This window comes from Zalophus californianus, chromosome 4 (assembly GCF_009762305.2).
Source record: "Zalophus californianus isolate mZalCal1 chromosome 4, mZalCal1.pri.v2, whole genome shotgun sequence".
In the NCBI taxonomy this organism is placed as follows: domain Eukaryota; kingdom Metazoa; phylum Chordata; class Mammalia; order Carnivora; family Otariidae; genus Zalophus; species Zalophus californianus.
The window spans coordinates 11,065,352-11,092,592 of record NC_045598.1 but is presented as its reverse complement, the minus strand read 5'-3'; the positions used below and the strand labels follow the sequence as shown (position 1 = coordinate 11,092,592).

The following is a 27,241-nucleotide window of genomic DNA, read 5'->3' as shown; positions in this document are numbered from 1 at the left end:
CTTGGTGAGGTGTCTATTCATATCTTTTGCCCATTTGTAAACTGGGTGGTCTGTTTCTTAATTGTTGAGTTTTAAGACTCATTTATTTTGGATACATGTTTATAGTATTCTTATTCATAACTGTCCCAAACTGGAAGCAACCAAGGTGTCCTTTAAAAGGTAAATGCATAGACAAATTGTGGTACATCCGTACAATAAAATAATAGTGATGAAAAGAAATGAACTATCAAGCCACAAAAAGACATGGCGGAACCATGTAAATGCACATTGCTTAGTGAAAGAAGCCAGTCTGAAAAGGCTACATAGTGTACAATTTCAACTATATGAAATTCTGAGAAAAGTAAAACTATAGAGACGGTACAAAGATCAGTGGTTTCCAGTTGGATGGAACTGGAATGAATGGAATTCCAAATGGAATTCCAGTTGGATGGGTTCATCCCATCCAAAGTGGTGGATGTGGGATGGCATGAATAGGGGAAGCACAGGGATTTGGGGGCAGTGAAACTATTCTGTATGACATGGCAGTGGCGTATACTTATTATATATTTGCCAAAACCCACAGAATATGCAATGCGAGGAGTGAGCCCTAATGTAAACTATGGACTTTAGTTAATAATATATCAATATGGGTTCCTCAGTGGTAACTAATGTCCCATGTTAAAGCAAGATATTAACAATAGGGGAAGCTCTGTGTGTGTTTGGGGGGGTGGGTATATGGGAACCCTATGTACTATTTGCTCAATAACCTATAAACCTCAATCTGGTCTAAAAAAGAAACATTTTTCAATATTAAAACACATCAGTTCTTTGGGAAATGCCACTCACGTGGTCATCACCATTCTCATTGATCTCTGTGCTCCGTGAACTCTTGATAACCCATCAAAGAGAGAAACTCTATGGGTTGCATTTTGTTTTTCTTTTCTCAGGCCTCATTTACTTTCAGTTCCTCAGTAGCTGTCAGGCCATTATTAAGAAATCAAAGCAAGCAGGAAGTTTTGAATGACTCCATAAAATGGGGTGAGCCCTGCCATATGTTAGGCCAAGAGAGTGCTTCCTGGGACTGCGTTATCACACCAGACCCTCCACTCCTTGGAAAATTGCTAAAAGCTACTATTGGGACAGAAGCCCTGCTGTTCAGATAGGCTGAATGTATAAGCTCCACCCTGCTGAGCTGTCCCACAATTCACTGGTGGGAGTGTTAAAACATGCAGCTCGACGTGAAAGACAGTTCCTCAAAAAATTAAGAATAAAATTATCAGATGATCCAGCATACAACCAAAGGAACAGAAAGCAAGCGCTTGAAGAAATATTTGTACGCCCACGTTCACAGCTTTATTTGCAATAGCTGGAACGAGGAAAGAACCCAGGGTCCACTGACAGATGAGTGCATAAGGAAAATGTGCCAAGTACCTACAATGGAATATTATTCAGCCTTAAAAAGGAAGAGAATTCTGATGCATGCTACAACATGGGACGAACCTTGAAGACATCACGCTGAGTGAAATAAGCCAGTCATACATAGGCAAATACTGTCTGATTCTACTAATATGAAGTAGCTAGAGTTGTCAAGCTCAGAGAAACAGAAAGTAGGATGGGGCTGGGACTGGGGGGAGGGAAAGTTGGGCACTGTTTGGTGGTTTAATGGGTATAGAGTCTCAGTTTTGCAAGATGAAAAAGTTCTGATTGGTTATACAACAATGTGAACACTCTTAACACTGCTAATCTGCACACTTAAAAATGGTTCAGGTGGTAAACGTTACGTATGTGCATTTTACCACAGTATTAAAAATGGCTAAGAGGGGAGCACCTGGGTGGCTCAGTTGGCTGAGTGTCCAACTCTTGGTTTCGGCTCAGGTCTTGGTCTCAGGGTCATGGGATCAAGTCCCGTGTTGGGTTCTGTGCTCAGTGCAGTCTGCTTGTCCCTCTCCCTCCCCCTACTTGTGCTCTCTCTCCCATTCTCTCAAATAAATAAATAAAATCTTTAAGAAAAATGGCTAAGATGAAGTGCCTCAGCCAACATCAAGATGCTGGCCCACAGCACTGTCAGAACCAAAATCTGTATCCTTGACTTATCCCTTACGGTTTTCACAGTAGACAGTGATTTAATAGTGAGAGAGGGGTGGGGTGGAACTGAATATGGGACATGCATTTTATTATTTATTTGCGAGAGAGAGAGAGAGAGAGAGAGAGAGATCGCATGCACACATGTGTATGCATGGCGGGGGAGAGAGGCAGAGGCAGAGGGAGAGAGAATCTCAAGCTGACTCCATGCTCAGCGTGGAGCCTGACTGGGGGCCAGCCCAAATGGCTGCTTCAACGGGCTAATGGGCTCCTTGCTTCTGGTTTCTGGTTGGGGCTGGCCAATGGGGGATCAGAGATCCAAGCAGGGAGGAGAGAAGGTACGGTATTTATTCTCCTGGCTCCCTCCCTGTGGGGTCACCACGGGCTAGGTGCAACCCTCCACCAAAAGCCACAGCTCCTGTCGGGGGTTCCAGGAGATGTAACCCACTCACCCTTCAGGTCTAGGGGGTTGGAACAGCCCCTCACTCTTAGTGGCTCTGGGCACTGCACCATCCGGAGTGGTTTAAGTCTGGCCACCCTCTGTAGGGGTCCTTTTATGAAACCCACCTCTGTCACTCCACACCCATTCTGGATGGCCCTCTGCCCCCTGCCAGGACCTGGAATTCCAGCAGGGAGAAGCTGTCAGATATGGCTTTCAGGTCCCCTTCTCTCCCAGCCATGGAGGGGCTCAGGGTGGTCTTGTCATTACCCCACCTCATCTGGTCCCAGCTCACAGAGGGTCTCCTCTTTGTATCTTCAGTCTCAGCGTGACCCCCTAACCCGTGACCATGTTCACCATCCTCAGAATGCCTCCCCTCCCTGTCCCCCGTTCCTTGCCATTGGTGTCAAACTGTCTCGAGAGCGTTCCTCCCCACCTGAGCTCTCAGCCCACTGTCACTGTCACCCATGGCCCCGCTGCGGCAGCTAGCACTATGGTCAGGGGGAGGCATGTGGCCTCCCGGTTAAGGGGCTGAAGAGGCAGGACGGTGTGGTGCTTCTTGGACTGGCTTTCTAGGTGGGGGACCTGGGCTCAAAGTCCAGCTCTCCTACTTCCTAGTTGGGGGACCTTGGGCACGTGACTTACTCTCTTAGTGCCTCGGTTTCCTCGTTGGTGAATACAGACCACAATAGAACAGCTTAGTAGTTATTGGTGACGTATAAACGAGATAACACATACAAAAGCACTTAGAACTGTGGCACGTATAGAAAATGCCAAGATGCTCATTACCGTGAGCAAGGGGACAGGCTCTAGGGTTAGAAAGCCCTGGAGTCCAATCCCACTTCGGCCGCGTCCAGCTGTGCAGCCTGGGGCAAGTCTCTGTGGTTGCTTCCCCTGCAGAAGTGGGTTTCACATGCTGTGCTTCACAGGACTGACAGGAGGTACTCTTCGGAGGAAGTTTCAAGGTAGGAGGACAACATTTTTAAAATGAGATGGGGTGTGTGCGCGTGTGCACGTGATCTATTTCTTTTTACCTTTTGGTTCTTGGCTACCCATTCCCTTGCCCCATCCTCCTTACTGCCTCAAGAAAGATGGAGAAACAGTGAAAGCTGGAGTTTTCAAAAGAATAAGGAAATGAGGAAATAGCTGGGCTCTGGTAAGCCAGGGAGTCTGGGAGGAGAAGGGCGGGGGAAGCGTCTCTCCTTCCCTCTGTCAGTGACACCTGCCTACCTTGGTCTCCCTGGGAGGGCCCCGAGGAAGGGCAAAGCCTCAAGAAGAGGCTGGTTCCCAAAATCAGACTGCCTGAGCAGGGTTCCCAGCCCCCGACCCACCCTGTGTGACCTCAACTTCCTCATCTGTAAAATGGGGGAAATGATAGTGCCCGCCTCATGGGGTTGTTCATTGTGAGGATTAAATGAATTAATATACTCGGAAGTGCCCAGAACAGTGCCTGGCACCAGGTAAACCCTCAGTGTGTTATGTATATGTTACTGATATGTTCCCTGGCCTGGCCACAGCTTGCTGGCTCTGCTACCTCTCTGATTACTCCTAGGTCTCCATGCTGGGCTCCTCTCCCTTCACCTGCCCCCGGATTCCATGGCTCCAAGGAGTCTAGGGCCAGCTCCCTTTCCTTCTCGCTCAGTCCACAGGTGGGGCCACTCCACCACCGCCAAATTCTCCGATGTGTATTTCCAACCCCCAGCTCATCTCTGGGCCTCCCAGTGCCTGCCTGCCCCTGGATGCTGATGCACTCAACTCACGTTGCATCCTGCCTCCTCCCGTCCCATATGACCCTTCCCAGCTCACCCACCAACTCTCTCCACAGCTCCTGACATCGTCCTTACTGGTTCCTCCAAAATGCTCTCAAACAAGCCCCACAAGGCCACACCCTCCCCATGGCAATGGTGCAGGCAAGAGGTAGGATTAACTACAGTAGGTAGAATGGTCCCCAAACGAGATCTATGCCCTAAACCTGGATCCTGGTATGATACTCCATTACGTGGCACAAGGCACTATACAGATGCAGAAGTTACTAATCCCTGACCTTAAAAGGGGGATAGTATCCTGGATCTTCCAGTGGGACTAGTCTAATGCCGTGAGTCCTTCAAGCAGAGACTTTCTCTGGCTGGAGGTGGGACAGATGAGCCAGAATTGGGGGGTCAGAAAGATCTGAAACACGAAAAGGCTTTGACCCAATGCTGCTGGCTTTGAAGATGAAGGGGACCACCAGCCTGGAATGTGGGTGGCCTCTCTGGGCTGAGAGCCACTCCACGGACAGCCAGCGTGCAAAGGAGACCTCAGTCCGTAACCGCAGGAGCTAAGTTCCACCAACCACCTGAACCAGCCTGGCAGCGGCTTCTCCTTGGAGACTCTGTGTCAGAGCCCAGGCCCGCCAGCACCTTGATTTTGGCTTCCTGTGACCTGGGGCAGAGAAACCAGCTGCGTTCACCCTGACTTCTGAATTAGGGCACGGTGACATTATCCCTTTGTGTCGTTGTAAGTGGAACACAAATACAACAGCCAACACTTACTGCAGAACTGACAGCACCAGGCACTGATCTGAGCCCTTCACAGTAATTATCTTATAATGTGGTCGCTGCAACTGTCCCCGTGGCGCGTATACAGAGACCGCTGTGGGGAGCAGCTACGCAGCTTGCCTGAGACCCTACAGCCCACCAGGGCGGAGCCGGGCTCTGAACCAGCTGCCTGGTGCCAAGGTCATGTCCTTGACTGCTCTGTTCTAGGGCCTTTCTGCCTGCTCTTCTCCCACCCAAATAACAAAGACCATCAGTTCCTCCCCAGCTTTAAAAGCCCTTTCCAGGGCGGGAGGCGGGGGAGTGGGGGCGCAGAGGTTCCTCTTCAAACGCTTAGCCTGGCTTCTGTTTTATATATTGCCACCAACATGCCACTTTGTCCTTTTCTCCCGGGACCAAATTATTCACCAAACATCTCCGGACCTTTGCACATGCTGTTTCAACACCTGGGGTGTCCTTTCCTGCTTGCTCTGCCTGGAAGATCTGAAGGCTTCTCTTTTAAAGAGTCAGCTCAAGTTTGGTTTTCTCAGAGGCGTTTCCTGACCCCCAGACAGGATTCTTATGGTGCCTCAACTTACAGCCCCAATGGTCCTCTTGGGTGGAAAGCCCTGGGTCAACATTCCCTCCCCCCAACAAGTCCCCCACTAGATGGCGCCACGCCAGCTCGTGGCGGGCATGAGGACCACAAGAAAATTCATTGCGTGTTTGACCTACGATCCTCACTTTGGATTTCACGCTCTGGAACTTCCCTAGCTCAGTGAACTATTTTAACATTCCAGTGAACTCACAAGGAATTTCCGATATTTAGATTTTAGATGCTCCCAAAGCTAAATTCACACTCAGGGAATGAAACTTCTTTCTCTAAAAGCTTTGAGTCAGATGGCCCTGAATCTAAATCAGCCCCACCTCCCCTGACCAGCTGTGTGGTTTGGGGAAAGTTACTTAACCTTTCTGTAAATGAGGATAATAATGATAATAGCAGTTCCTACCCCATTGGGTTTTGGTTTTTTTTTTTTTTTGAGGGTGTAATTTTGTAAATAGACGTACAGTACACAGAATATATATGAAGCCATGTGAGGTGTGGTAAGTAGTCTAGAAATGCACGCTCTAGCTGTTTGTATTATTTGTGCTATTGAAGAGATTATGATCTTCCACCTCACATCCATTAGAATGGCTACAATAAAAAAAACCAGGATACAACCAGTGTTGGTGAGGATGTGGGGACAGTGGAGTCCTTGTACCCTGTTGGTGGGAATGTAAAATGGAGACGTGGATGAGGAGAATGGTATGGTGGTTCCTCGAAAAATTAAGGATAAAATGATCATATGATCCAGCAAGCCCACTTCTGGGTATACATCCAAAGGAACGGAAAGCAAGGGCTGGCAGAGATGTTTGTATACCCACGTTCACGGCATTATTTCCAGGAGCCACAAGGTGGAAAGAACCCAGGGTCCACTGACAGGTGAGCGGGTAAGCAACGCGTGCCAAATGCATACAACAGAATATCCAACACGGGAACACCTTGAGGACATGACACTAAGTGAAGTAAGGGTCATAAGAGGACAAACACTGCATGATTCCACTTACAGGAGGTACCTAGAGGAGTCAAATTCATAGAGCCGGAAAGTGGAAGGGTAGGGGCCCGGGGCTGGGGGAGGGGCACCGGGGATGGCTGTCGAGTGGGTGCAGGTTTGTAGGGTGACAAGCTCTGGGGATGGAGGCAGCAATGGCTGCACAAGGTGAATGTATTGAACACCACTAACCTGTACACCAAAGAGCGGTTAAGATGGAACATTTTGTGTTCTATTTTACCACAATAAAAAAAACGAGCAACATGGGATCAGCCGCTTTCTATAAACTTTTTTCCCCCTTGGAAGCCCTCCACCTGCTGGAGGGAAAGTCGACTCATCAACTGCTGCAGTAGGGGGGCACCTGGGTGGCTCAGTGGGCTAAGCATCTGCCTTGGGCCCACATCATGATCCCAGGATCCTGGGATCGAGTCCCCCATCAGGCTCCCCGCTCAGCGGAGAGTCTGCTTCTCCCTCTGCCTGACGCTCCCCCTGCGTGTGCTGTCTCTGACAAATAAATAAAATCTTAAAAAAAAAAAAATGAAAAAATTGCTGCAGTAGGAAGTGACCAGTGAGATCAGCCCCAAGTTCCAGCTGCCAGTTCTCAAACTGGGGAGAGGAAAGTTCCCCTGGGACTCAGGAGAGCAGGTGGGTGAATCCCGGAGCAGCAGAGCTCGGGGAGGAGCCAGGGGTGAGCATGGGAGCACAACCCAGGTGAGCAGGGAGCAAGAAGAGCAGATGGAAGGGGCGGCGACCGCCCGTGTCTTTCTGTGCCTTTCCCCACAGAGACTGAGCAGGGTGAGAGTCCTTATCTAGCCCAGGTCCACCTGTCACCTCATCTCTCAAAATGCAGGGGTTCGCTCATAAGAGAAACACAAATGAAAACGACATGGGTGCCGGGTTTGAGCGAAGATCCAGTGGGTGGACAAGGCACGCTGGGGCAGGGCTGTCCAGTGCTGATAACCTCTGGTGGGCAATCCAGAGATGCCCGTCAGAGGTACAGATGTGTGTGCCCACACGTCTGCGAAGTGATGTAAATAGTGGACGATGGCAGCAGCCTTGTTTAATAGTGATAAACAAGAAGACGTGGACCCTGATGGCTCTTTTCTAAGAGGCAGCCCAGAACGGGCCGGTGCCAGGCAAAGGGACAAAAGTCCTCTGGCCGTATGGGGGCTGGTGTGTCTGTGAGATCAGTCTTGCTCCACGACTCTCAGATCCCACCTGAGAAGGGGCTGCCACGTGCCAGACTGTTCCAGCCGGAAAGGAACCAGCTGGTAGGTACTGAGCGCCCAGGCCAGATGTGCAGGTGTAAGCATTTCACCCCCTGTCATTTTTGTCCTTTCTTCTCCTCCATCTCCCCCCTCCCTGCCACAGTGCGGTGCTGACTTGGGCTGTCCTGTAGCTCCGTCTTCGAGGGGATTTGGAAACCTCTCACGTGTGGCCCAGTTGAGTTCTCAGGGAGGGGCGAGGGTGGGTCAGCTCTCCACTGTGGAACTCTTGCTTCCCTTTCCCTCAAAACAGAGTATATTGAAATAGTATGTGCCCCTCCCCCCCAACAGGGGCTCCCACAACATCATCTCCCCCCAAAAATGTGTGGTCAAGAAGAAAGAGGAAGGTCCTCAAAGCAAGGTCCTGGAACCATCTCCATGGGACCCCGGTCCCCACCTGAGCCCGGGGAGCATATATAATGTGAAGATTCCTGGGCCCTACCCTGAACCCATTGGGTCAGAATGTCTAGGGGTTCAAGTTTAACAAGCACTCTGATACAGTTGCAAAGTTCTATAATCACTGGCTTGCAGTATTTCTTCATTCTGGAAGAACTGAACCCCTTTCTCAGTGGGATTTAAATAACAGCCACATCTAACTCGAAAAATTACAGTTCACAAGCCACATCCGATCACACAAATTAAAATTCACAAGGTTTATGTCTTAAATGAGCAAGGCCGAGGCTTTCAAGCTCTGGAAAATGGGAGAGGGGAGATTCTGAACAGAGCTCTTAAAAAAATATTTATTTATTTATTTGAGAGAGAGACAGAGATAGCGATAGAGAACACAAATGGGGAGGAGAGGGAGAAGCAGGCTCCCCGCTGAGCAGGGAGCCCGATGCGGGGCTCGATCCCAGGCCCCTGGGATCACGACCTGAGCCGAAGGCAGACGTTTAACCAACTGAGCCACCCAGGCGCCCCTGAACAGAGCTCCTGATTGCGAGTCTGCACGTGGCAGCCAGGATGGTCATTTCAAAATGCACATCTCTCCCCTTGCTTAAAATTCCTCAGTTTCTTCCCATACTCTTCAGATATGGTGGCTGAAGGAGGCTTACTCATCTCTTCAGCTCTTTCCGTTCCCACTCTTCTGGACACACAGGTTTTCTCTCAGTCCCTTGGGCTCATAATATTCTCTTCCACGCCAGTGCCTTTGCACATGCCATTCCCCTTTCCCCTTGTCTAGTTAAATCTTCCTTATCCTCCATATTCCTTTCCTGTAGAGCCCCAATGTGAATAGAACCATACATGTCTTTGTGGGATCCTATTACTTATGTGTCTCTCTCCTAGCAGCTTCCTGACTGTAGGGACCATGACTTATTCTACCATTGCTTTATCCCCAGGCTTGCCTCGGTGCTGAGGCTCCAGGTAAATATTTGTGGAAGGAATGAGTGATAACAACCGTAAAAGCTAGCCTGGTGAAAACAGGCTTCCTTTTGCTGTGAGAGAACCAAACTCCTTACAGGATAGAGAAAGAAGTCTGCTGGGCAAAACCCTGCAAAGATCAATATTGATTTTTCCCTGAGCCAAATGATTACAAGTGACTTTTATTTTCTTCCTTATCCCGTGCTTTCTCCCATTTTTTTAAAAACAGTAAGTGTGTAATGACCTTCCATTATCGGAAAAAGTAAATGGTGTCAAAATTTGATGCCATCAACAATCAGAACAATATGTCAGCCTTGCCAATGAGTATACATCTCTAGAAGTAAGACTGTCTATTCTTTAGGATTTACTCAGGTAAATAAAACAATCTTTTTTATTTGCTAGATGTAACCTCTGGGTAATTTTGAAGATTACCTTTTATTAATATGTATTTCTGAACTTTATTTAGTGAAATGACCTCTAGTGGAAAAAATAACATAAACTATAAATTGACTGGTGGATGATTCCTCAGGGTGGCCCATAGCTAATCAAGGGTGATTCTTCTCATCAGAAAGGCTCAAGGAAGTCAGCAGAGAAGCAATTTTCACCTTGTCTTGTTTTATAAAACTAGAAAATGTTGACACGTCCGCAGGTTTCAATTTTTCAAAATGGACCTGTGTCCCCACAACCCCTTTTAAACAAATCTCCTCTCCCAAATCCATTTAAGCTTGGGGAAGAGGATTTGTTTAAGAGAAGATAGAAGCGCCCATCAAAAGTCTGTTCACAAAACATTTGGCAATTCATGTGTCATCTGTTCTCTAGGGAGCCAAGATGAGCTTGTGCTTCTGGAAACACAGCCGATTGCTTCATAAATCAATGTGACTGTGGCTGGCGGGGGTGACTTCTTAAACTAAGTCTGAGGAGCAGCAGGTGGTCAATTATTTTTATATAGTGAATGCAACTCAATTTCTGTCTATATAAAAATTGTCCTCATTAGTTCCTTTTTCCATATAGCTTGTTAATATCAGTGGCTCCTCATCTTAATCCTGTGCACCTTTAAGGATTCTTCTCAATCTCCATTTTATGAGCCCATATTAATGATCATGGTGTCATTTACTTAGAATCATGTGCCATTTTATATGCATTTCTCACTTATTCCTTACCACAACCCTGTGAGATCAGTGGCTTATAGACAGGGAAAATGAGCTCAGAGAAATCAAGTAATTTGCTTGGAGTCACACAGCCAACCAGTGGCCTAATGAGATTCAGTCCCAGATCTGTCTCTCTCCAAAGCCTACAGTTTTCTAATATCATACTCGGGTTCAAAACACAGATCTCTGTTTCTACTTTGGCCAGACATGAAATAAAACTACCTAAAACCTGTCCCTTGTTGTGATAAAGAAGAATCTGCAATTCTTCTTCTTTTCCCCCACTTTGTGCACTGAACAGAGACTTCTGTGTCCTTCCTTGCAGGGAGACCACATCATGGATAAGAACCTCAAGGGGAGGTCCACTAAGATATTTTTAAATTTGAGAGCTTCTGATAAACACTCTCAGAAAATTAGGAATAAGCAATTATAAAGATTTATACTGCTTTGATCACTGTTATTCAACAGAGTACTGGATGTTCTAGCCAGTGCATTAAACCAAGAAAAAGGAAATTAAGGGTATTTAAGATCTCCTTTTCTGAAAGGAGAAATAAACTTTTTATTTGTAGATGGCATGATTGTTTATGTGTAAAATCCCAATAAATCTATAAAAACTTTCAAGGAGGACCTGGGTGGCTCAGTCGGTTAAGCATTTGCTCGTGGCTCAGATCATGATCCTAGGGTCCTGGGATCAAACCCCACATTGGCCTCCCTGCTTGGGGGGGGGCTGCTTCTCCCTCCCTCTCCCTCCCCCTCTGCTGCTCCCCCTGCTGTGTGCTCTGAGCTCTCTCTCTGTGTCAAATGAATGAATAAAATCTCCAAAACAAAACAAAACAAAAAACAAAAAAAATTTTCTAGAAAGTTTAGTTACGGTTGTAAGATACCACACAAGCATACAAAAATCAATTGTATTTCTATATACTATTAATGAACATGTGGAAACCAAATTAAAAATATAATACCATTTACAATCATTAAAAAAATTTAAATACTTAAGTGCATATCTAACCAAACATGTACAGGGCTTGTATGCTAAAAACTACAGAACATTTATGAAAGAAATCAAAGACCCCCCTAATAGAAGGAGAGACATACCATGTTCATGGATTGGAAGGCAACATACTAAAGATATCCATTCTTCTCACACTGATATATTGGCTTAAATACAATTCCTATCAAAATTCCAGCAAGATATTTTGTATATATAGACAGGCTTATACTAAAATTGGTGTGGAAAGGCAAAAGAACTAAAATAGGTAAAAAGAAAAAAAATTTTTTTAAAGAAGGATAAAATGGAAGGAATCACTCTACTTGAGTCAAGACTTACATAACTTCAGTAATCAAGACTGTGTTGTACAGGTAGAGGGACAGACACATAGATCAACGAAACATATAGGAAACTTGGAAATCGCTCCCACACAAGTATGGCTAGATGGTTTTTGACAAAGTTCCAAAAGTATTTCAATGGAGAAAGGACAATCTTTTCAACAAATGGTGCTGGGACAACTACATATCCACATGCCATAAAGAAGAACCTTGACCTAAATCTCATGTCATATACAGAAATGAACTCAAAATGGTGCATAGATTTAAACACAAACCTATAAAACTTTTATAAAAAAACATGAGAAATCCTCGGGATCAAGGACTTGGCGATATATTCTTAGACAGGACATGAAAAGCATGATTCATGAAAAGAAAAAATGATCAACTGAACTTCATCAAAATCTAAAACTTCTGCCCTGTGAAATATTCTGTTAAGAGAATGAAAAGACAAGTTATCGACAAGGAGGAATGATCTGCAGCCTCTGTATCTGAAAAGGGACACGTCTCTAAAATTATTTTTTAAAAAACTCTCAAAACTCAATAGTTAAAAACCAAACAATGTGATTAGAAAATGGGCAAAAGACATGAAGAGACATTTCACCAAAGAGGATGTGCACAAGGCCAATAAGCCCATGAAAAGATGTCCAACATCACTAGCTATTAGGGAAATGCAAATGAAGACCATGGGGAGGCATCACGACACACCAGAACAGCTAAAATTAAAAACCAGTGATAACACCAGTTGCTGGTGAAGATGCAGAGAAACCGTGTCTCATACATTTGATGGTGGGAATGTTAAATGGTACAGCCACCCTGGACAACAGTCTAGCAGTTTCTTTAGAAACCATACACTTCCCATCTGATCCAGCAATCACACTCCTGAGCATTTATCCCAGAGAAATAAAAACTTGCTTTCACACAAAAACCTGTGCACAAATGTTCATAAATAGATTTATCTGTAACAACCCCAGATTAGAAACAATCAAAATGTCCTTTAATATATGAATGGTTAAACAAACAATGGTACATCTACACCACAGAAATATTACTCCCAATAAAAAGGAACAGGCGAACAACCTAAATGGATCTCAAGGACACTATGTTGAGTGAGAAAAAAACAATCTCAAAAGGTCACACGTGGTATAATTCCATTTATATAACATTCTCAAAACGTTATACACATCACAATAGTCTCCAAAAGCTCTGGAAAAGGCGAGAGGCCATTTCTCAAGCTGAGTACTTCAGGTGGCCCTCGCCGTCAGGCTCAGAGCAGGTGAAGGGCAAAGCATGAGCTCCATGCCCCCTTCCAAATGGCCCCATTTGTCTGGGGGGAGGGGACGGTGGGTGGGGCATCCGTACACATGGTCAGCAAAGGGCAGAGGGCACATCCCACTCTATCTCATACTCATTTTCACTACACATGCTGAGGAGACCCAGTACATTCCGCAGGTAGTTATGGGTCGCACATGGAGGGAGGATGTGGCTGTTAGCTAGAGGGTGTGCTTTTAAAAGAGACTCGAGTCCACAGAACAGCAGGGACGTGTGGAGGGGGTGAGATGCTGGGAGTGGGCAGGAACAGTTCTTACCTCTAAAACAAGGTCTGAGTCTTCATGCCTTCCAACAGTAGTACTTTTATTCAGGACAAAAAAGCCTTCTGCACTCTTTAGGTAAGCTTTCATACTCTCTGCTTTCCCTATAGAAGGTTTTCAGAAAGAAAAAAAAAACATTATTAGAAACACGCAATCTTCTGATTATTCAACATCACATTTAGAATGGATGAAATGCGCCGTCATGTTAAAGGAGAAATCAGCAGAGGTTGGAGAGGATAAATGGACTTTACAGTTTGAGCACAATTTCTGAAGATTTTTAAGACTATCTTTTTAAGCAGTGACATCTAGCAAAGATGAGCTTGGTTCTGATCATCATACAGAAGACGTTTTTTACATAACTCAGTACCCAAACCACCAAAAGCAGAAACACCCCAACGACAAACCTGAATTCTGCTGATAATCTCTGTCCACCTCCCATGAAGCTCAGTACAATGTTAGTTATCTGACACAGGAGGTATTCTGTCCCATATTCTTAACCCACCGCACACTAGCTCTGTGACTTTGGGTGAGTTACTTCTTTCTCTATGCCTCAGTTTTCTCATCTGTAAAATGGGGTTAATACTCTGTACCCCAAAGGGTTCTGTGAGGATGAAATGCAATCATGTGTGTGAAGCTTTTGGGGTGGTGACCGCTATGCACTAACCACACATTTGTCCTATTATTATTATTATTATTATTATGAATCTTGGGCTTATCGAACTTGAACCCAAGGAAGTTTAACCTTCTATAGAGCTTCTGAAACTGCAGAGTTAGTCATTGAGGGAATGGGCTTTAAAAGACACTTTCTTTGTAAATCACTCCGTTTCTTCATAAATTAGGGGGAAAAGGGTAACTTTGAAAGGCAAACTATCAAGACTCTAGCTTGAGCATATGCTCAAGACTCTGTACATATTTTCCCCCAACATTTTTTTTGAAAATATCAGATACGCAGGTGAATTCCTTTATAGCCACCACCTAGATCCTACAATTGACATTTTGCCTTATTTGCTGTATCACACAACCCTCCATCTAGCCATGCATCCATCCATTTTGTAGTTTGCTGCATTCCAAAGTAAGTTCTATACTGGTTTTTTAAAATATAAAAATCTCAGTGACTTCAGTAGGTTCCAAAATGTCGATAATTCATATGACGCTTGAATTCTGATTTGAGGTATGTCCAGTTACACAGTGGGACATCCTCCATCTCAGTGCCGTGTCCAAGAGCCGAAGTCCCTCTCTTTTCTTTTCAACTAAAAGGTCACTGAAACGCGATGCTATTGGACTGTGGATAAAGACAAAGACCATCTAGTTGTGATCATTGAGGGTCTCGGGTCTGGTTCTGCTTTTCATCCACATCTCCATCATCAATGACCGAATCCCTCCTAAGTGCCAGGCACTGTGCTATTCTTTTATACACACTGTCTCTTTTCCTCCTCGGAACAGCCCTGTGAGGTAGGTATTAGTACTGTCCCACTTTACAGATGGGGAAACTGAGACTCAGAGGGGTTAAGGACACACAGCACCAAGTGTCAGGGAGACAGCTCTGAGCCTTTGCATGTAACAATCGGCTGGCAGCTCAATTTCCCATATGTCCACTGCTGCTGGGTGGGACAGAGAGGGGTGGGGGAAGTTGCACTGTCTCTTGACAACTGGGACATGTCAGAAAGTCCTTGACACCCAGATTCCATCCTCTGAAAGGAAGAAGAGACCCAACCTGGGGGTAAGAGAAATAAAAATAAGCTAGATAGTTTATTTTATATTTGTAAACTCTGAGAGCTACGCCTCACAAATATGTTTCCCTGTAATGAGAAATACATTTTATTAAGTTCAATGTCATTCACAGAAAGGGAGAGACATTTCCTCTTCCCAAAGAACCGTGCTCTGTTAGCTGTCAAATCACTTCAGTTATTCACTTCAATGGCAGAGGACCATGTTATCAAGCAACACATTCAAGCCTAATTAATCTGGAATGCAAACTCAGGAGAAAAGTCTCTTCTGCAGGAAAACCACAGGAAATGCTACTAAATTAAACCCCAGAACTTGGGTCGTGCGCATGCTTGATTTTTAGCTCTCCCCCTACATGTTCCCAAGGCTGGTGTCTTCTCTCTGCTCAGGTGTCCCCCCTGTATGGCAACCACCTGACCACGCTAGTTAAAGGCACCCTTCAGTCACTATTGGCATATACCACCTGCTGTGCTTCCTTCTTTGTGCTTATCAACCTCTGACATTTTCTGGTTCCTTTATTTAGTTGTGTTTGCCGTTTATTTGCCTTTCACTGAGATATATGTTCCCGGAGAGCCAGAACTGTATTGTTTCTGTTAAGAGACAATTCTTCATGGGTACCTTGTATTTGTACCCATTATGGAGCAAAGGCATTGACAAATTTTGTCCTGTGTCTTCTGCCAGCATCTATAAGCTGGCCAGGCTAACTTATTAGGTTGCAAGCAAGGTAAAAGCTCAGACCCTTTGCAGTTCCTCACAGTTTTGTTCATTACCCCGTCTCCAGCACCTGCAGCCGTGTGACACATAGTAGATGCTCAGTAAACAGTTGCTGAATGAATGAAAATGTAAATGACACGTCAAAGCAAATCTGTGCAGCCAGCTGGCTAGGAATCTTCCCGCCCGGTGTCTACCCTAGATATCCTTTTTGGAAACCCTAAATTCTACCTGGAGCTTTTGGGTTGGACACTATCTCTCCATCTTAATCTTGCCCTGTGCAGTCACTCCCCTGCCTGAAAACACTGTAGAAAGTAATTTGAATGTGCTAAATTCTGGAAATTCGCTCTTAGTGCTGTGAAGTACCAAGCATAGTAAAGAGCAAATCACCTGCATACCCCCTGACCACTTGGGATGGCTCAGAATTGGGCTAGAGAAGCAGTATGTCTTTTCAGGGCTACAGGTCTTCAGGGGCCTGGGAGCTGCAAAAGTTCCTCAAAGAAGGGAAGGTCAGGTAAGGGAGCCTCTGGCCATTGGGTGGGTGTTGTCTCTAAATCAGGGGAACCAGAAGGCACCCCTCCCTAATCCCAGTTGTACCCCACTGGATATCTAAGAACAGTATGCTTGGTGCCAAGGAGGGTCCGGAAGCTCCCGCGCAGGCTACTTCTGGAAGCGGGTTGGGGGCCTGCATTTCAGGGAGGACGGGCTGGTGTTGGAGCACCTCCTTTAGGTGCTCCTGGGGACCGGAGCCTGGATCCGAGAGGAGTTCCAGCTGGGGGTGGGGCTGCGTCCTGCACCTCGCCTCCGAACTCTTGAGCTCGCAGAGCCGACCGGGTCCGGCCCCAGGTCTCCGCCCGCTGCCTCCTCCCGTGCCGCACTCACCTGGCCGGAGGCAGAAGCCCACGCTCTGTCCCCTCCCGAGAGGCCGGCGGGCTCGGGAGGAGCCCGGCCCGCTCCCGGGCGAGGCCGCCTGGCCGCGCTCCCGCGGAGTCTCCAGCCGGCGGCCTGCACCTCGCGCGCCCGCCCGGCCTGTGTACGCGCGTTGCCATGGCAACGCCGCCGGGCTGGTGAGGGGCGTGGCCTGCGCGGCGCGGCGCCCGGGGGCGGGGCGGGGCGGGGCGGGGCGGGGCGTGCCGGACAGCCCTCGAGGATCACAGCCTGCGGCAGCGCCTTGAAGTATCCCGGGGTCTGCCGCTAGGGATCCCCGGGCCCGTTTCACAGATGGGGAAACGGAGGCTCAGAGGTCACAGAAATAGCCCGCGGATTTCCAGCGAGGAAGGAGCAGACTCGAGAGTCCTTCTTCCTACTCTCTGCTCTAGGCTGAGTGCGTGGAGGCGGGGTGGCAGGGTGATGGAGCTGAACCAGGAGAAGCTTAGAGGTTAGACTTGATCTTAGCCAAAAGGCCGAGAAGCGATAAAGCTTAGAGGTTAGAACCCCCTGCCCCACCCGAATCTCTACTCCTCTCTGTTGCAGAAAATAGAGTAAGCTGGGGGGGGGGAATCACCACTTCTGGGGGTGGGGGTGGGCATGGGGATGGGAGACGGATGGGGTGGAAGGAACAATTTTGAAAGAATGAGGATTTTTTTTCCATGTGCTGGGGAAAGGATACTTCCAAACCGCCACTACGATTCCTGTCCTTCCCTGTCAAAACCGACGTTTTTTCGGCCATTTGTTCTTTATCTCTACAAACATCTCCTGAGTCCCCAGAGTTGACCTGCATCGGTCACTGTCCTTGAAACCCCCACCATGGGCGCAGGACTGGGGGAGGGGCTCTGTGGAGAAAACATGCAAATCCCAAAGATCTCCCACCACCCCCATGTCACCTTCTGCCTGGGAGCAGAACAGCCCAGCCGAATCTGCCTACCTGGAGAATGCTTCCCTTCCCCGGCAGGAAATGGCCGGCAAGGTGCCTCTGGAAAAACTCAAAAAACATTTAAGAAAGATGGAATGTGGCAGACTCTATCCTAGGCAATTAGAACAAGATCTAGGAGAGAACTCGTGGAAATGGACATAGTGAAGATGCTCAAACATGCCTAGAGGCTTTTAGAAATGCAGATTCCCAGGCACAGACCCGATCATAGATTCTGAGCAGGCAAATGCGGAGGAGCATGGTTCAGGAATGTGCATTTCTTACCAACTTGGCAAAACTCTGTCTTGGGAAGTTGAACTGCAGAGACTTTCCCCAGGGCCTATTCCTGGAAATCTCTTCCAGGGCCTCACACAGCCTGGAAGGTTGTGCCTGGGGTCAGTCAGTTCCCCACAACCAGAAAGACCCTAGGCCTAAAGTTGGAGGAGTGACCACAGAAACTAGGGCCTAAGTAATAATAGCTTCACAGGAATAGGGAGGGTCAGGCTCAACTCCCCAGGGCCTTTCTGCCGCAGGGCCTTTGCACTTATGTTTCCTCTCCCTAGAAAGCACTTCCACCAGGGATCTCCTTCACCTCTTTTAGATTTTTACTCAAATACTGCCCTACTTCATGTTCTTTAAAAAAAAAACAAACCCAATAAACAAGGAAGAGCAACAAGAACAACAAAACAAACAAAAACCTCAACGCTCTCTCCCTCTTCTTCTCATCTGACCGCTTATCATCTAACATCCTATTTGATTTATCTCATTCGTGTGTCTCCTTGCCCCACCCTCCTCCAGGAGGGCGGGGAGTTTTTTTCTGTTTAGTTCACTGCTGGGTCCTGAGTACCTAGAACAGTGCCTGAGTGAATGGCGTGTGGGGGGGACAGACCCTGCCCCCAACACTCACCCACAGCCTGACTTCCTACCTTCTTGGGCTGCTGAGCTGATCTGTCCTGATCCCAGGACATTGACTTCTCTTGCCAGCTGCCCAGGCAGTGGGCTAACGGGAGGCCTGAGCACCACCCCTACCTGGACCTCCACCTCCATGTTTGATTTTGCCCAATTCTTGTCCCCAGTATGAGTGCAGGATGCAAACTTGCTTACTGCCAGGCAGACCCTAGCGGAAGCCAGGCTGGCCGTGAGCTGGAGCAGCCCAAGGCCCCAGATAGTCTTTGAGAGGTCATATGTCGCCAGTAGCCCATCCCTCTGAAGAATTCTAAACTGAGAGCAAAGCTGACATTCAGACCCACGCGAGCAGAAACTGCTAAATCTTGATTGGACTCCCCTCCCCCCAAAATGCCACAGTTATCTCAAAAGGTGTGTACAATCCTTGAAACGCAATAACATGTAATCCATTTTAATTTCAAAAACAGAACATAAAACACCCCTATAACTTATGGCTTTATGATTTCTTGGACTGAGAGAAAGGGTTGTAACTTGCAATTAAGCCATGATGGGGTGTTAAAAATATTGCCCTTGAAGGAAAAAATAGAGGTTTCTAGAGTATATGGGTTCCTTGGTGATGCTTATAATCAATCAGTGTTATTCAGCTGTGTGTGGCTACCAAGGCCATATTGTATCGTGACTCAACGGCAGAAGTGCTGGCATCTGAAGGGCCCAGGGTTCGAGGTCCGGCTCCGTTGTTCTCAGCTGTCCTCATACAAGGGACTGAATAATGTAAAACTGAATGCTTGCCTGAAGCAAGGAGAGAAAAGGGCCGGGGAAGGGGCTGGGCCAAGAGAGGGCAGCTGGGGCCTGCCCCCAAACTCGGAGGCCCAGACACTGGGCTTCCTTCCTGGGGAGAAGGTGAGGAGCTCTGCCCCTGTAGGACCTCATTCTGTGTCAGCCACCTTCCCTGGGCTGTCCTTGATCAGGGAGACCGCACCCACTGCACCCCCTTCGCAACCTTCCCAGACGGGCCTGTCCCTCTTAGTGCCTTTGCATTCCAAATTGAAATGAAGGTAGGGAGGCTTGCCCAGCCTCTGTGGGGTGAGGGAGAGTCAGAGAAAGAACGGGAACAGGCACAAGGGAGAGCGAGAGGGAGAAAGAGAGCACGGTGGCAGGAAGTAGCCAAGCTGCTGAGTAGGATGTCGGAGGGGAGAGCAGACCGCCCGGCCCGCTGGAGACTCCTAAGCCCTTCAGGCTTAGGAAATATGGGTTTTATTTACGTACACACACACACACACACACACACACACACACTCACAAAAATAAATTCAAACCGCAGAAAGACCAACTGTTCACTGAGGCCTTCTGCCGCTGTCATGGTCCACTTCCCTTGACAGAACATGAGAAAACACGCAGGTTTGAAGGTTTTTCTCAAACGGATTCTTCTGTTGCTGGCTCAACGCCTTCGTTTCTCTTGCAAATCGGTCTCCAGAGTCAAGTCCCCTTGGTTCCTCAGGCTTTGCCACGGGAGTGGGTGTGTGCCTTCTGTTTGCAAAACTGCTAAGTGTGCTGATCCCACTGTGGGTGTGTTCTTCTGATTTCTTCTGTCCTCACTTCTGCCGCCTGTGCGGTGGAGATCCAAGGCCGGGATGGTGAGGATTCAGGGGCCAGTAAGTGTAAACTATTAAACTGCGCCCGGTACAACAGACTCGCTCTATGTTTGCAATTATTAGTGGCTGTTTGGTTTGTTTGTTTTGGTTTCTGGATGATATGGGAGGACAGCCCCAGGTCGCGGACACCCTGGGGAGGGCTTTGATTTGCATCAAGACTCAGTCCCAACTCAGAGCAAATGTGACCTCTGACCAGTGGCACATCATCTTCCCCTTTGCCCTGGGACATTTCTGGGTGTGGATGTCGGAGACAGGCTGAGCTCCCCCCCCCCCCCCCGTGATGTCCCCTGGAGGGCTTCCTGAGAACCCACCTGGTCTCTCTGGGATGGTACCTCCTGGGCAACTCCATAAATTCTACTTTCAGGCATCTGGACAAACAAACCTCTGCTGTTTTTGTTTTTGTTTTTGTTTTTTTTGCGAGTAACAATGGGCCTTTGTGGATGTGGTTAGCAAAACCAGCTAATGTATATCTAGGCTTGTGAGGTGCCAGCCACTATGCCGTGCACAGTTTTATTCGAGTCTTAGCCTAACCCATTTTACAGAAGCGGGCACGGAAGAGTCAGGTGACTTGCCCGGTTACAGATCTTCTAAGAGGTCAGACTGGGATTCAACTCCAAAATGCTGCATTTTTGGCAAACTTGTTTATCAAAAAATAACACATTTTGAAATACTGAAAAGTGCACCAATCATAAGTGTACACTTGAAGAATTTTCGCAAAGTGCATGGATTCACCTAACCAGAACCCAGATCCAGAAGCAGATTGCCAGCCCCTAGAAGCCTCCCTGTGCTCCCTTCTAGTCATTACCCACCCACCACCCTGACCTCCAATATCATAGATTAGTTCTGCTTGATTTTGGGCTTCGTTTAAACGGAAGTATACAGATTCCATTTTCCGCCCAGCTTCTTTCACTCACCATGATGTTTATGGGATTTGCCCTTGTTGTGTGATGTCACTGGCTCATTCATTCTCACTGCTGTACCGCATTCCACGGAGGTAGGTAGTTATCTGTTCCTGCATAACAAATTACGACAAACGTGGTGGCTCAAAACAACACACCTTTATCATGTCATAGTTTCCGTGGGTCAGGAATCCGGCCTCTGTTAGGAGTGGGTGGATTTCTGCTCAGGGGCTCTCACGGGCTGCACCAAGGGGTCGGCCAAGGCCAGGGGTCTCATCTGAGACTCAGATGGGGAAGGATCCACTTTCAAGTTCATGTGGTTGTTGGAAAGATTCAGTTCCTTGAGGATTGTTAGCCAGAGGCCCCCACTCGCTGTTTGCCGGGTGGGCTTCTCCCTAAGGTGGCCTGCTTCATGAAAGCCGGTGAGAGTCAATGCAGGGAGTCTCCTAGTGAGATGGAAGTTAACCATCTTACGTAACAAAATCACAGAAATGACATCCCATTACCTTTGCAGCATTGTGCTAGGCAGAAATAAGGTACAGGTCCCACCTACGCTCAAGGGGAAGAGATTACCCAGAGGTGTGAACACCAGCGATAATTGGGGGCCATTGTTATCTGTCTTAGGGGCATGCATACATGCACCTAGGAGTAGACTGGCTGGGCCTCGGAGAACCCAGATGCCCAGCTGTAGAAGATTCTGCCAAACATTCTTCCAAAGTGCCGGTACCATCTACAATCCTTGAGCAGTGTGTGAGCGTTCCAGCCAGATCACCTGCTTTTCAATACTATCCCCCAACCTCCACCTGTTCTTCGGGACAGGAGGTCCTAAACTTGGCCCTAGGTCAGAATCACCAAATCTCGGGGCCACGTCTCCAGACTTCCTAATCATTTGAGGGCTAGAATATAAACTGAAAGGTACACTCCGTGAGGCACGGCTCCTCATCTTCCTCACTGAAGCATCCTTGGTGCCTAGAGTAGCACCTGGCAGGTAGTTAGCACTCTAACATTTTTTTAAAAAAGATTTTATTAATTAATTAATTAATTTATTTTAGAGAGAGAATGAAGGAGTGTGTGCCTGGCACAGGGGGAGAGGCAGAGAGGGAGGGGGGAGGGAGAGGGAGAGAATCTCAAGCAGGCTCCATACTGAGCATGGAGCCTGATACGGGGCTCGATCTCACGACCCTGAGAAACCAAGAGTCAGAAGCTTAACCAACTGCGCCACTCAGGCGCCCCTACATTTTTTTTTTTTTTTAAATTAAATGAATGAGTTCAGGCACTGTTGTTCACAAAATAGCCCTTAGAGAGGGTGTGAACTCTTGAAACCGGGAGGAAACTTGGACGTATCGGAGCCCTGTGCATTTTTCAGGGAAGAGGGCCCAGAGCCTTAACCAAATTCTTCTCCGCAAAGGCTAAGAGCCGCTGTGATTGGATCCAGTCTGGCTTGGTTATCTGATTACAGTAAGAAACAGCTGGTCCTAGGGAAGAACAGAGTTCAGGAGAAGAGGGAGGGTGCCTGGGTGGCTCAGTCATTGAGCATCTGCCTTCGGCTCAGGTCATTGTCCCAGTGTCCTGGGATCGAGCCCCTGTTCGGGCTCCCTGCTCCGCGGGAAGCCTGCTTCTCCCTCTCCCACTCCCCCTGCTTGTGTTCCCCCTCTCGCTGTGTCTCTCTCTGTCAAATAAATAAATAAAATCTTTTAAAAAGAAGAGAAGAGGGCGCCTGGGTGGCTCAGTTGGTTAAGCGACTGCCTTTGGCTCAGGTCATGATCCTGGAGTCCCGGGATCGAGTCCCACATCGGGCTCCCTGCTCAGCGGGGAGTCTGCTTCTCCCTCTGACCCTCTTCCCTCTCGTGCTCTCTATCTCTCATTCTCTCTGTCTCAAATAAATAAAGAAAATCTTAAAAAAAATAAAAATAGACTAAAAAAAAAGAAGAGGGAGAGTGCTTGCTCGGAGGGCTCACAAACTGACACCTTGCCCCATTTGGATGTTTGACCCATGGTGACTTTGGGTCCAGCTGGCCTAACAACTGCCAGGCTTCGTGGGGAACTTCCCTGTGTCTGTTTGTTGAACCGCAACTTCTAGAAGCCTCAGTTTCCTTCTGCGGAAGCCGACATGAGCCCCACCTTTTCAGAAAGCCTCCCGGTGTATCCAGTTTGAGATGACCTCATCGTTTGTCAGCCTCTGTCTTGTTTTCTGGAGGTTTCCCAGCATCTTGCTGCTCTCTGCATTCTTTTATCCTTTGAACAGTGCTCCTATGTTCTGCTTTGGGTCATTCCCATCACATGCCTTTTATCTTTCTTCCCGAACAGATCAACCTCGTACCCCTCTAAGACATTTCTTCTCCGGTTTCCTCTGAATCATTTCATTCGGTCCAGATATGGCCAGCTTTTCCTCCTTCCTCACGGCACTCAACATAGACCCTCTCTTTTCCCCAGAACAACCGCTCTTTCTTTCCAATCCCTCACTTAGGTCCTCGTCTTTCACCATGTTTTCTGACTTCTCCGGAGAACGGATTGTTTTTTGAAATTCAAGTCTCAAAGATCATCCCTTCTAATCTGGGTCTGAATTTGGATCACCGTCAAGAAGCACGGGGGAGGGCGCCTGGGTGGCTCAGTTGGTTAAGCGACTGCCTTCGGCTCAGGTCACGATCCTGGAGTCCCGGGATCGAGTCCCGCATCGGGCTCCCTGCTCAGCAGGGAGTCTGCTTCTCCCTCTGACCCTCTTCCCTCTCGTGCTGTCTATCTCTCATTCTCTCTCTCTCAAATAAATAAATAAAATCTTTAAAAAAAAAAAAAAAGAAGCACGGGGGACAGGAATGTTGTTGGGTAGTTAGGCTCCTTGGCAGAAGGGCCGAGCGCTCAAGGGGGTGTAAGAGGGACCTGGGCGGAGAGAGGGAGGTACATTCTGCTGTGGGGTGAGACCTGGGGGGAGGCCCTCAGGAAAGGCTCTTTCAAGAAAAAAGAAAGCATTTTACCCGAGTCTTGAGGGATGGGTAGGATTCTAGGTGGTAGAGCAGGGAGAGAAGATTCTATGGAAGGAAGGGGCAGTGGGAACAGAGGCTAGAAGCCCGGGAGTAGGAGAAGCTATGTATGATCCTATAGAGTAGGAGGGGAGGCCATGCGCTGAACCTGGAAACGGAGACCCGCGTCAGCCCTGAGAGATGTTTGTTTGGCTTTCATAGTGTCTTAAAGACTTTTAAGTAGTAGCTGAAGGGTTTGGCCTCCTTTTGTGGAGTGAAAGAGAAACCAATTCCAACTGGTTTCAGCATGAAGCAAAGTCACTAGTTACCATAAAAGAAAACTCTAGAGGGAATAGCTGGGTTCAGGCCCAGGTGATGTCATCAAGCCCTGGCCTCGCTTCAGCCCTCAGCAATGCTTTTAACCACGTGGATCCAAGCTCAGAGAGAATCCCTGTATTGTGGTCACAAAAGGGCTGCCATAGCTCCAGCTGTTGCAGCTTCTCAGGAATCCCATGGGGGATGAGGGAGAGTCTTTTCCTGAAGGTTTGCCCAAAGGGCCTTACTGCTTCTCATTTCCTCTGACTGGGGAACAGGCCCATTCCTGAACCAATTATTGAGGCCAAGAGACTGCTCTGCTCTGACATGCTGAGGCTTGAGTTGCATGCCTCTCCCTGCCTCTAGAGATGGTATCCACACCGTTTCTGTGAGAGTAGGCTGAGACAGAGGGAGAGGTAAGCTCCTCCAAAGGGGAATCATAACACTATCCTGTTTTATTTTTTTTTTAAAGATTTTATTTATTTATGAGAGAGAGAGACAGAGAGAGAACACGAGCAGGGTGAGAGGGAGGAGGAGAAGCAGATTCCCCGCTGAGCAGGGATCCCAACGCAGGGCTCGATCCTGGGACTCCAAGATCATGATCTGAGCTGAGGGCAGACGCTTAACTGACTGAGCCACCCAGGCGCCCCCACCATACTGTTTTAGAAGAGAGGTCCTGAGTGACAAAAACTGCAGATTATCTATCACGGTGGCCAACGTGTATAGACCATTTTAATTTATATTAAACTAATGCCTTTTCCTGGAAAATGGGAACCTGGGCTGTATTCTTGCATACAGATCAGGAGTCTGTGAGGGCTGAGGAGGGACTGCCCTCTTTAGATGTTCTCTGTGTTCCCCCTGCCCACTGCACCACTCACACTTCCTCTCTGGCTTCTGGGAGCACTTGGGTTTTCACCCCTAGCATAATTTGATTCTGTAAATAAATCTGTTTCTCCTACCAGAGTGGAAGTGCCAAAGAGTACATGGGTCAGATAGCTCTCCCCGTGCTCCCATAAACTCCCGAGGACAAATGCCTACCGTTTTTGCTAGTCTCATTCCTTGCTCATGTGTAAATCCCCCTTTGAAAAAAAGATTTAATACATCATGATTTTAGAAGCTGCATCTGAGAATTCCAGCATCTGAAGTCCTTGGAGGTGATTGGGGTGTGTGTGTGTCTCCTTCTATGGTTTGCTTCTGCCCACTCTGCCTCATCCTGGCTTGTTTCTCAGATGTGTAGTGATTTGATTTTGATCTCACTTTGGATTGAACTTAACCTGTGGGAATCCTTCGGGGTCTGATTCCGGGCTGCTTTCCTTTAGGAAGGCTTTTTGTTGGTTTCAGCTGGATGCCAGGGATGCTAATAACCTGTAACCACTTACATTTACTTCCTCAGCTTGGAGTTTCCCCGCTGAACACATGGAGTATAAATTTGAACCCCAGCCCCATGTGGTTACAGATCCTCAAGGTCTCAGGGTGACAGTCATCTTTATTATTGTTGTGGCCTTAATTAAATTTTTCCCTCCAGACCCACACTGAAAACAGACAGATTGCCTCCTAGGCTCCCTTTACTGGCAGTTCCGGAAAAAAAAAAAATTTAAAGCCCTCCCTTTGCCTTTGAGGGTGCTGGCTCAGTCTGGGCATCTGAGACTTGGCTAGCCCATTTGGCAAAGGTCCAAGTTTTAACCTCCCATTTCTGGCACCTCTTAACATCGCAGATTGGTATAGAGGGTGTTTACTTATTTGCCTACACTGTGGTTTGTAGCTCACTCTACCTGTGCCGTATGCTCACATGTTCCTTTGGGACTGCTTACATTAAAAAACTATTTTTATCATGGGATTTTTGAAATATACACAAGAGTAGAGAAAGGGTACAAGTCAATGAACTTCAGGTACCCATCAACCAGCTTCAATATTTTCCCAGTCTTCTCTCATTTCTTTTTTTCTTCCTTGTTGATTTTTTTTTTTCTGGATTAATTTAAAACAGATTGTGTCTTTTCAGCCATGAATACTTCCCAACTGGAAGGAAGATGTCCACCCCCCTTTACATTACCTGCCATCCCCCACCCCCACATATTATCACACTGAACAATACTTAATAATAATTCCTGAATATCATCTAACATCAGTCCATGCTCACATTTCCCTGATTCTCTCAAAGATATCTTTTCACAGTAGGTTTGTTAGAACAGGATGCAGACAAGATCCACACATCACATTTGGTTATTGTCTCTGAAATCCCTTTTATTCTGTAAAGACAACCACTCTTCCCATTTTCTCAGCCACTGATATACTGGAGAAACTAAATCCTTTGTCCTATAGAATATTCACATCCTGGATGTGGCTGATTGCTTCCTCATGGTTTCAGTTGACTTGTTCCTCTCTTCCCCATGTTTCCAGTAAACTAACAATTAGATCTAGAAGCCTGATTACATCCAAAGTCTTTTTGTTGCCAAGACCACTTTGTGGGCGGTACTGTGTGATTCCTTCATCTACATTGTGGGCACATAAATGTCTGTTCATTCCATTTTTTTTAAAGATTTTTTTTTTTTTAATTTGAGAGAGAGAGAGAGAGAGCACAGAGGTAGAGTGGGAGGGAGAAGCAGACTCCCCACTGGGTGGAGAGCCCGATGTGTGGCTTGATCCCAGGACCCCGAGATCATGACCTGAGCAGAGGGCAGATGCTTAACCACCTGAGCCACCCAGGTGCCCTGCTCATCCCATTTTTAATGAGCCAGAGATTGATCAATAGGAGTTGTGCTGATAGACTGAGCCATCCACTACAAAGTCCCCATCAGCTTTTTTCTCCCAGTGATTTTTTATTTTTATTTTTAATTATGGTAAAATGCACATAACATATAATGTACCATCTTAACCATTTTTAAAGGTACAGTTCAGTAATGTTAAGTATATTCACATTGCTACGTAAATAATCTCCAAA

The 27,241-nt window shown here is 47.3% G+C and overlaps 1 protein-coding gene across 2 annotated transcripts in view; it reads right to left on the bottom strand.

The window, feature by feature from the left end:
• The window catches only part of FHAD1 (forkhead associated phosphopeptide binding domain 1), a 142,534-nt gene that overhangs the window by 109,146 nt on the left and 6,147 nt on the right, over positions 1-27,241 (bottom strand). For both annotated transcript variants that reach the window (XM_027603961.2, XM_027603885.2), the window contains exons 2-3: positions 21,047-21,144; positions 13,287-13,393 (exon numbers count right to left, since the gene is read on the bottom strand). In XM_027603961.2, coding sequence (XP_027459762.2) covers positions 13,287-13,393; positions 21,047-21,098 — 159 coding nt within the window. In that variant the 5' untranslated portion in view covers positions 21,099-21,144. The remainder of the gene's footprint in view (positions 1-13,286; positions 13,394-21,046; positions 21,145-27,241) is intronic.